The sequence below is a fragment of the Helianthus annuus genome, chromosome 11 (genome assembly GCF_002127325.2).
Source record: "Helianthus annuus cultivar XRQ/B chromosome 11, HanXRQr2.0-SUNRISE, whole genome shotgun sequence".
NCBI lineage: Eukaryota > Viridiplantae > Streptophyta > Magnoliopsida > Asterales > Asteraceae > Helianthus > Helianthus annuus.
The window spans coordinates 4,095,637-4,105,921 of NC_035443.2; the positions used below are offsets into that span (position 1 = coordinate 4,095,637).

Below are 10,285 nucleotides of genomic sequence, written 5' to 3' on the forward strand. Positions count from 1 at the left end.
ATACGTTTTTGGATTGACACATGGTTGGGCGATCTTCCTTTCATGGAAAGATGGCCACATCTGTTTTCTTTGGAATTGTGTAAATCTTCCAGGATCGCGAGCAAGATTGATAAGGATCAAGGAATGTGTGGCTTTACTTGGAGTTGGGTTAGACAACCCGTGTTTGCTTCTGAGCTTAAGGAATGGCAGGAATGTCAAGACGTTATCAATGGGGTAAGATTGTCCAATGAAAAGGATACGTGGATATGGAATGATGATAGTAAGGAAGGTTTCTCGGTGAACAAAGTGAAAAAGGTGATAATCAAGGACAGGGGAAATAGCCATCTCCCAAATTTCGAATGGTGCAAATGGCGTGAAGAGGTAATTTGGATAGGCTTGCTACTAAAGTTAATTTGAGAAAAAGGAACATGGATATTAATTCGGTCATGTGCCTTTTATGCGATGAGTATGAGGAAACGGTGGAGCATCTTTTCACTGCTTGTTCGGTGGCTATTAGGGTGTGGGCGGCGATTAGTGCGTGGTGCAACATTCCTCCGATCTTCGCTTTCGAGTTCAAATATTTATTGGATTCTCATAACTCTATACAGGATGGGAAGAAAATGAAAAAGATTATCCTGGGTCTGATTATAATTTCGTGTTGGTGTATTTGGAAAAGGAGGAACGATTTGGTCTTCAATCAAATCAAGAAAAGTCATCAAGATATTATTGCAGAGATCAAGTCGAGAGGTTTTGGGTGAGTTAGAAATAGAATGTCATGTAAATATATTAGTTGGAAGAAGTTGTGTAAATATCCTATGTATATGTTGTAAGTGTTGGACCTTTGCCCGTTTGTGTCGGGGGTGTTGTTTTGCTTGGCCTTTTACCCGTTTGGGTCGAAGGTTGTTTTAATAAAGTACTAGGTTAGAACCGCGTGTATTACACGGGTTGAATAAATGTAATTTTATATATTAAATAATAAAAAGTTATATCTTTATGAACCACGTATATTGTACGGGTTAAATAAATGTAATTTTATATATCAAATAATTAGAAAAATTATATCGTTAAAAACCATGTGTATTGCACAGATTAAATAAATGTAATTTTGTATACTAAATACTAAAAACATTGTATCTTTAAAAAACAAGTGTATAATCAGATTGAATAAATCTACCAAATAATAAAATTACATCCTTAAAAACCCCGTATATTACACGTGTTTAATAGATATAAAAAAAGAGTTATATATTTAAAAACCATGTGTATTACACACATTAAATAAATGTAATTTTGTATATTAAATACTAAAAACGTCGTATCTTTAAAAAACAAGTGTATAGTCGGGTTGAAAAATCTACCAAATAATAAAAAAATTATATCCTTAAAAAACCTCGTGTATTACACGTGTTAAATAAATCTAATTTGACATAGTAAATGATAAAAATTATATCTTTAAAAATTCCGTGTATTACACGGGTTATATAAATGTAACTTTGAATAGTAAATAATAAAAAAAATATTTTTAAAAACTCCGTGTTTTACACGAGTTGAATAAATATAATTTTGTATACCAAATAATAAAAAAAGTTACATTTTTAATAAATTAGGATAACATTTAATTAAAAATATCTTAAATTAACAATTTAGATTTGAAGATAATATTTATTTAAAGTATGATAAGATTTAATATTAATTTATAATTTATTTAGTTAATATAAGATAAATATAGATTTGAGTATACCTTCAATGAATGACACGTGTGCAAAAGTTGGTTTCTTTTATTATAGTAGACTAGCGGTAAGACGCGTGTGCAAACACGGGTCGTTTCTTAGAAAACCATGCATAAGTATATAAGCTTGACTTTTTAACATTACTTGTGAACATAGCTCGAAATAAGTTAAGAGCTGGTATGTACTGGGACATAGATCCTGTAACCACTGCCTCTATATATTTAGCCTTAGGCCAAAGATTACACACTATCCCTTTCCATGATCGTCGACTACAAATATTCTCAATCTCATCTGCAAGACGAGGGTCAGCCGATTTGAGGATGGATGACATGGCTAAGCGGCAACCCGAATCCGTAATCACCGGGCTTAGTTTGCCTGTACGGATATCATTGCATAGACTAACCCAGTTGCGTTCAAGAAAGGAGATTGCACGTAGCAAAGTTGATGCAAATACGGCTCCAAGGCGTAGAACTTGCTGGCGGTGGATCATCCCGGATAACAGCTGGCAGTACATGCTTTGGTTGTTGTCATCACAGAGAATGGCTTCATCTGGGCTTGTTTGATCATTGTAACGGTCATGTGAACGACCCTTAAAATGCTTGCTTTTGTAATAACTGGTGAGAACTGTACGGGCTGGTAAGCCACAAGGAGTTGACATCTCCGCCTTTACAAAGTATAGAAACATGGCCTTACCTTCATCAAGTCCTGTCACATACCTGTCATAAGTGTACACTTACTTTGTTACTTACTTGATAGAAGAGAATGAAAATAATAAGAAGGATCAGAATTAAAGAAAAGAGTAACTAATATATTAACTTAACTGGTTGATTATTGGCATGATCATATTATAGACGAAAGTTCGACGGTCAAGATCTTCTGCAATGGTTGGCATTAGCCAGGACCGGCCGAACCAATTAGGAGGCCTAAAGCGAATCAAAAAATCCAGGGCCCTTGTCGTTGTTTTTATTCTTAAATAATAAGTTTATTTAAATTATTCGAATTGTCTTATGGCCTAAAGTGATTATTACCCGTTCATACTCTGCAGAATTTTAGATTCAGTTTAGGTTAATTTCATCTCCAACTATGCGCAAAGAATCTGTATAGGAACACAGTTTAAAAGAATCACTAATAGAACTGGAACCCATAACTTATATCTTCAATTTGATAATTCATAAAGGTTCCAGTGAAGATTATATTTTCATTCTAATAGAAAGGACTATTAAAGTTCATCATTCTAATAGAAAGGACTATTAAAGTTCATCATTATATTTTCAATAGTTAGAGTAAAGTTCCAATGAAGATTAAATTACAATCCTTATAATATAAATAGAGTCACTATATATAAACCCTTTCAACGAATATACAAAATCGCACAAACTCAAACTTGCAATGTGTGACACAACAAAGAAACAATGGCACAAGTTTCACAAACAATCATGTAACTAAGCATCACCTATTAACTCTGTCAACTCAATTTTAACATAAATTGAAGTTATTTTCTTAAAAAAAATTAAAAAAAGTGCAAAAAATTGATTTAATCACATCCAACTGACCTTTGTAGAAACATGCATTCAAGAAGATAAAAGTGCTTTTGCTTTAATTGATTCCGAATCTCGATTTGCTTCCAGAAACGATATCTGGTGCTGGTTCAAAATCTATTTATCTTGGCTTTCGTTTTATAGATTCAATCTTCATCACTCGATTTTCTTTCAGAAATATTTATGGCACTATTTCAGAACTAATTTATGTTCGAAACGATTTCTGAAGATCCTTTAGATTATCCAGGAACGTCGACACAATCAACCTACTATACATCGATTGCATGTGCATCGAAATATGAACAACAATCAGACGGTATTGCTGAATCTTTCCGCTTTGACCCACTATTCCAATGTTCCTGTCGCCACAAGTTCAAAATTAAAATTCATAATTAGATAATAAGGTAGATGCAGGACTTGCAGATGACTAACCTTAATACGCTCCAGATGATGTTCCTGTTACATCACCTTCTTCAGCTCATCCTCTTGTTTACGTTTTTCTAACCGTGTTTTCATTTTCAACACAACATAACTCATAAATATATACACACAAAAAAGAATCATAAATTCAATAAAAAAACATAGCTAATTTAACCGACCTTAACTTTCTTCCGTTCTTCAGCCAATCGACTCTCTTCCTCACGTATTGCCGCTGTTGGGTTAAAACCATGGTTTGAAACCACTGTTTGACCAAAACAGTGTTTTGTGGAGAAAACAGTGGTTGAAACCACTATTGGGTTAAAACCAGCAGTGGTAAAACCAACAGTGGTTACAACCACTGTTTTCTCCACAAAACACTGAAGAAAATAGTGGTTAAAACCAACAGTGGTTGAAACCACTGTTGGGTTAAAACCGACAGTGGTTGAAACCACTGTTGGGTTAAAACCAACAGTGGTTACAACCACTGTTTTCTCCACAAAACACTGTTTTGGCCGAACAGTGGTTTCAAACCACAGTTTTAACCCAACAGTGGGTTTTAACCACTGTTTTCTCCACAAAATACTGTCTTAACCCAATAAACCCAACAGTGGGTTTCAACCATTGTTTCCTCTTGCTTCACGAGCATACAGAGCAAATTTTTCGTCTCTTCTCGGATTTCCCAGTTTGGGACACCTGATACTCGAGATATTAACACGTCTCTCAGCTGCTGGACTACCAAACGGAAGAGAATCATCAGCAACAATGATGCAGTCTCTGCTAACAACTTCGACTACCTGTAACAAATCCAAAATAAAATATAAATTTTTAAGTGAATAGCCCAAACCGACACCGATGTTTCTCAGAACAGTAGAATCGGTTAAGTCACGCTGCAATTGTTATAGTAATTAAGTCACAAGCTTTAGGTTCATATACTTGTAATTAAAAGGAGAAAACGTATGCAAATACCTGCCAACGTGAAATAGGTAATTTCATGCTTAAATGGTCTAGAATCGCATTAGCTATCCCAAGATTGCCTTCATTGTTTTCAAAGTTAGTGGGGTTGACTTTGTGAGGCATTGTCGATGACCCAATTTCACCAGCCTTCGTTACCTACACAAATATTTACATCGTCAAGATCCAATAGCAAACGCTAAGAATTAATTACTTTTGAAAACTATAACAAAATTAAACTTGAAAGTGAACCTACTTGAAGTAGCCCACAGATATATAACCACATATGTCTTTATCGAAATCTAGTAAAATGTTATTGAACCTAATGAATGAATGAAAGAGTTTAGCCATGTAGTTGTGACATTCAATCTGCATCACCAATATGGTTCTTGATATTCGTCAGTTGTTACATCAACTTTATAACATAAATTAAAAAACATACCTGGGTCACGTGTGGATTAAAGCTTAATCCAAGAGAATTTACAAACTGATATGCAACATGTGGCCAATTTACATCAGGATATGCCGCAACATGTGCATTATAGTTACCAACTGCACCCGCAAACTTTCCCAATATCTCAACTTGTGGAATATCTCGCCTTTCTCTGTTTAACCTCTCAGCAAATATTACCATTTCTTTTCCCAAAGTTGTAGGTGAGGCTGGCTACATATAACAAAATAAAAAATTGAGTTACTCGTTCAAACATATAAGTGTTAAATATAAAACAGTTGCGGTTTTAAATTTTAATTCATCGTTACAAAAAAAAACAGACTTTACTTGTCCATGAGTCCGAGAAAGCATTGGAATGTGAGCATTAGCTTTCGCCATAGAGTATATCGCATTAATTAAATCATCCATGACCGGAAGAATAACAGAATTAATGGCTTCTTTCAGCATCAGTCCATGTGCTATATCATAAAATCATGTCCTTGCTACTCCCGTGGTGTCTTGATCCCTCCATATCGAACGCTTAAACTAACTAACAAACAGAGGTCAACAATTATGTAATAAATAAATTTCCAGATATCATAAAAAATAGATAAGTACCTGCTGTTGATCATTTTCCTGTATTTAAGCCTTTGGCGACCAGCTCCAACAGCTCCCGAAGTAACTAAAATGATATCAAAGGCTCGGGAGCTCAACTTTTCACACAACTACTTCAATCTAACTGATAAAAGCCCTAACAATTAGGGGCATAGATTCAAACCGATGCATTGCACAAACCCACTCACAATTAGATTTCAGTTTTGAAACAATAAGCATAATTAAGAGTACTTTCAACACATTTAGTAAGTTACCAAACATGACACGATCAGATTGAACACGATTCTTCTTTCCAATCAATCAACCGACATAATTATCCCCAACAAATAATGTACAAAAAATAGATAATCACAAACACTAATAAGTTTCACCGATTAAATGCTCTGAAAATTTTACGAAATTGAAAGAACCAACCTGCAAGTACAGAAAATGCTGGACAATATTAATGATTCTGCACATCATGCTCAAGATAGACAAATTATTTAATATGCATAAACCGATAAACGACTTTGTTCATAAGTATTTATTTTCTAAACATATGAACAACTAAACCGTGGTTAAAATAAAGTACCTGATACTGGACACAAGATTGTTACTTCCAAATCTAGGAATCAACTCATCCAAACCTCTTGAACTCTTATCACTCCAATTCCTACTCGGTTTCGCCTTCTCCGTTCGCCCTAAATTCCCTAACAAATCATCAAACTGATCACTCTGTTGACTCTGTATATTGACATGTTTGTGTGATTTGTCTATAGATGCTATAAAGTATAGACAAATAAACATGAACAGAAGGAAAATCATATTCCAAATGCGTGTTTAAGAAAAACAAACCTGTTGAGATGGAGATTTTGTGCTCTTCGATTTATCAATATTGTTGAGGACAATATAATGATTCTGCACGATGATGTAGGCCGGCTTCGGAGATCGCCGCTGGTTGATTTCATCGGAGCGGATTTTCCTTGTGGTCGGAAGCCGAAATCCTTAGCTAATATGCTGAATTCATCCATTTGATTGACCGGATCTTGTAATAGGGACGTGAATGAGCGGTTATTGACGGTGAAATTGATTGTGGATGCCGAAGAATCGACGTAGGTTTCGATGTGTTTAACACTGTTGATTGTGGTTGAATCGACCACTGATGAGTCGGTTGGATGAACCAGAATGGAGAGAGAGTAGAGAGAGAGATTGAAATAGGTTTTTGAATTTTGAAGCTTTGAGAAATTATAAAGAAGTTTTTATACTATGATTTGAATTTTGAATTTTGATTATGGAGCTAGGATTTTGAATCGTCAGAGGTTTTGAATTTTGAATCGTCAGAGGTTTATTTATTAGTGGTTTGCCCTTTGAAAAGGTGAATGTGGTTATTCATCTTCATCAGTGGTTTATTCATCAGAGGCTTTTCTTATTGATGGCAGTGGTTTGATGGCAGACCTTTGAAAAGGTGAATGTGAGTCACCTTTGAATTTTAAAGTCTTTTAATATTAGGCTTTATGATGTAATAATGAGATAAGAAAAGCCTTGTTGGATATGCTCTCATGTTGACACATCAGCTTTTCTTATGTCACTGAGATTTCTCCTATAAAAGTATAGATATACTATTTTCAAAAGAAAAAAAATTAAGCAACAAAAGGTAGTGTTATAGATGTAATTAATTTACACACCATTATTGTTTAATCATCATTTTCCTTAATAAAATAATAAAAAAAGTTGGAACCTTTTTCCTTAATAAAAATAATAAAAAAGGTTGGTACCTAGAGTCCATCGATACAAAAAGTGACCTAAACCAACGGCTAGATCACACCCAATGACTCACAATCCCAAACTCCATCCAACGATTCACACTCACCCGGATCTTCCCACCATACAAAACCATTTGCTGCCACCACTCACCAAAATTCCTCTTCTTATCCCACGGCGGCAATGGCCGGAATCTCGCCAGCACCGTCATCTCCACCGCCGGCTGCATCCATCACTCCAGATCCAACACAATACTGGTGCTACCAGTGCAACAAACGCGTGCCTGTTGAAACCCTAGCTGATCACCCTGACGTCATCTGTTTCGAGTGCAAAAACGGATTCGTTGAGTCGATCGCAGTTTCTTCTCACGATCGGCAACTTAACGATGAAGAAACTGAAAATGAGACTCCGGCTTTTGGTAACGAGTTTCTTCATATTCTCAGGTTAATCGCTATGGCGGCGCGTGAGGATGACGAACCGCCTCCTCCTCCTCCTCCGCCTCTTTCTGATCGTCCTCCCGTTGACAACGATTATGTTCGAATCGAGCTGGATCGCTGGAACAACGGTGACGTCATCGAACGCGACGGTGACGAAGCGGATCTGGTACAAGTAGGTCAAGTTAGGGCTCAATTTGATGATAATAATAATAATAGTAATAATAATGATGAAGAATATGATGATATTAATAATAATAATGATGATGAGGATGATGATGATGAAGAAGCTACTGATAATCAAAACGAGAACGAAGAAGAAGATAATGATGATGATGATTATAGCTATAATAATTACGATGAGGATGATTTGATTCAACGAGAACGGCGTGACGTACTCCGTTTACGGCTCCGAGACTTTGCGAGCCGAGCTGCGAGCCGTCGGAATCGGATTTTGGATTGGGCGGAGATTCTAATGGGACTGGAGGATCAATCGGTTGAATTTAGGTTACAAGTGGCTGGAGAAGATGATGTATACGTTGGAAATCCTGGAGATTATGTTGATGCAGCTGGATACGAAGCGTTATTGCAAACGCTAGCGGAGAGTGATAGCGGTGGGAGGAGAGGCGCTCCGCCTGCTGCGAAATCGGCGGTTGAAGGTTTGTTAACAGTTGAGGTGAAGTCGAGTGATATGGAGACTTGTGCTATTTGTAAAGATAGAGTGTTTAATTGTGAAGGAAAAGTTGTGAAGCAGTTGGAGTGTGGGCATATGTATCATGGTGAGTGTATAGTTTGTTGGTTGGATGCGAAGAATTCGTGTCCGGTTTGTAGGTTTGAGTTGCCTACTGATGATCCTGAGTATGAAGAGGATAGGAAGAAGCGATCCGTGACGGTTGCTGCAGCAGCAGCTGATCGTGGTTGTTCATCGAGTTCAGGTGGTGCTGATTAACGCGTGGTACGTATGCATTTCTCATTGATGTTTTGCTTCAGAAGTTTGAGTGCTGGTTTCTTGTGTTCTGTTTGTTGTAAATACTTGTTTACTCTGTTTGATTATTGGTTTCATATGATTATGTATATTTATAATAAATTAGATTTATGATTTTTAGCTATGCTATCTTTATTCTCTCCTGATTTATCAGATGAAGATAATAGAGTACAAAGAGAAGTGAGGTTAGGTTGTGTGGGCATTAACATAAACATCCATAAACATTCATTGTATTTGGCAGTATCTACCATGTTAGTGAGACGAGTTGTACTATAATATTATTGAGTTGAGGTGAATGACATGACTAACATGGTAAAGACTTTAGGCATGGAATTTAGTGTAGGATTTCTTGTTGATTTCATATTGAGCTCGTTTACAATACTCAGAAGGATAAATGAAAGATGATGAGTGACGGATTAGGATCAAATACAAAGGATCCTAATTGTAAGAAGTGTAAGAAGGATTTATAGAGTGACAAGTGTCCAATAACCTAAAAAAACCCACTACACAAAAAAACCCCACTAAAAAAAAAAAAAAAAACCTTAAACATCCACCACCACCAAAAACCTAACCCCCCCCCCCCCCACATCACCCACCCTAAAAAAAAAAATTTGTTGCCGAGGGGGTGAGGGGTGGGGGTTTAGGTTTTTGGGTGGGGGTGGGTGTTTACTTTTTTTTAGTTTTTTTTTTTTTAGGTTTTTGGGGGGTTAGGTTTTTTTAGGTTTTTTTTTTTTTTGGGGGGGGGGTTAGGTTTTTTTTTAGGTTTTTGGGGGGTGGGGGGGGGGGGGGTTTAGGTTTTTTGAGGGTTTTTTGGTGAGGTATAGTTTTTTTTTTGTTTTTTTTGCCGGCGGGGGGGGGGGGGGTGGGGTGGGGGTGGGTGTTTAGGTTTTTAGTGGTGATGTAGTGGGTTTAGTTTTAGGTCATTGGACACTTGTCACTCAATAAATCCTTCTTACACTTCTTACAATTAGAAGCCTTTGTAGAATAACTTGACCCGATGAGTGACATACTGACATGGCTTCAGTCGTAAATTCTCATACTTTAAAGTAGTTCAATAATCGAGTCCGTGCTTTGCTCCACAATAATCAAGGAGCTTATATTACAGTTAGCCAACATAGCATATACGATATCTATCAAGTAATGTTTGTGCCTTCCAGCTACACACTATTTTGCTAAGAAGTTCCAGGCATAGTATACTGATTCACTATCATCAACTGTCACACGTAGTGCTCCCTTCGATCTGACAACCTTTGTGTAATGGTCTAGTTCATTCTCAAATTTGACCCTAACGGTTTCCAAAAAGTTTCCAAAGATTTAGATTTCTCATGGATAAATATAAATACATATAATACGAATAACCATCACTGAAATGGTTCACAAATGCACTTTCCAAAATTAGGAAAATCAAGTTTTGAAAGTACAATATGACCTGATGTCAATGATCTCTAGATCAAGTGGTGGAG

General features: G+C 36.4%; 2 protein-coding genes across 5 annotated transcripts; one reads left to right on the forward strand and one right to left on the reverse strand.

The window, feature by feature from the left end:
- Positions 1 to 1,747: 1,747 nt before the first annotated feature.
- LOC110889238 (putative indole-3-acetic acid-amido synthetase GH3.9) lies at positions 1,748 to 7,046 on the reverse strand. Of its 4 annotated transcripts, none has more exons than XM_035979499.1 (10): positions 6,498 to 7,046; positions 6,235 to 6,352; positions 5,667 to 5,730; positions 5,397 to 5,594; positions 5,061 to 5,282; positions 4,634 to 4,777; positions 3,847 to 4,461; positions 3,680 to 3,747; positions 3,263 to 3,606; positions 1,827 to 2,425 (listed from the first exon to the last, which is right to left on the reverse strand). In XM_035979499.1, the coding sequence occupies exons 4-7, from the start codon at positions 5,514 to 5,516 to the stop codon at positions 4,282 to 4,284; spliced, it is 666 nt and encodes a 221-aa protein (XP_035835392.1). In that variant the 5' UTR covers positions 5,517 to 5,594; positions 5,667 to 5,730; positions 6,235 to 6,352; positions 6,498 to 7,046; the 3' UTR covers positions 1,827 to 2,425; positions 3,263 to 3,606; positions 3,680 to 3,747; positions 3,847 to 4,281. The 4 variants fall into 4 exon arrangements, with proteins under 4 accessions (XP_021992435.1, XP_021992436.1, XP_035835392.1 ...); XM_035979498.1 differs by having other exon boundaries at positions 5,397 to 5,598; positions 6,498 to 7,045; XM_022136743.2 differs by lacking the exons at positions 4,634 to 4,777; positions 5,061 to 5,282; positions 5,397 to 5,594; ... (1 more) ...; positions 6,235 to 6,352; positions 6,498 to 7,046 and adding an exon at positions 2,531 to 2,805 and having other exon boundaries at positions 1,748 to 2,425; positions 3,847 to 4,272.
- A 398-nt stretch (positions 7,047 to 7,444) lies between these two features.
- LOC110889237 (E3 ubiquitin-protein ligase CIP8) lies at positions 7,445 to 8,949 on the forward strand. The gene has a single exon (XM_022136742.2). It carries the CDS (start codon positions 7,587 to 7,589, stop codon positions 8,784 to 8,786), a length of 1,200 nt encoding a protein of 399 aa, XP_021992434.1. The 5' UTR covers positions 7,445 to 7,586; the 3' UTR covers positions 8,787 to 8,949.
- The last annotated feature ends 1,336 nt before the right edge of the window (positions 8,950 to 10,285 follow it).

Coding starts and splice junctions, on each gene's coding strand:
- LOC110889237 (XM_022136742.2), top strand. CDS start 7,587: ATGGCCGGAATCTCGCCAGCACCGTCATCTCCACCGCCGGCTGCATCC.
- LOC110889238 (XM_022136743.2), bottom strand. CDS start 2,601: ATGCCAACCATTGCAGAAGATCTTGACCGTCGAACTTTCGTCTATAAT. Junction 2,426..2,530: donor ATCATGCCAATAATCAACCA/GTTAAGTTAATA, acceptor CACTTATGACAG/GTATGTGACAGGACTTGATG.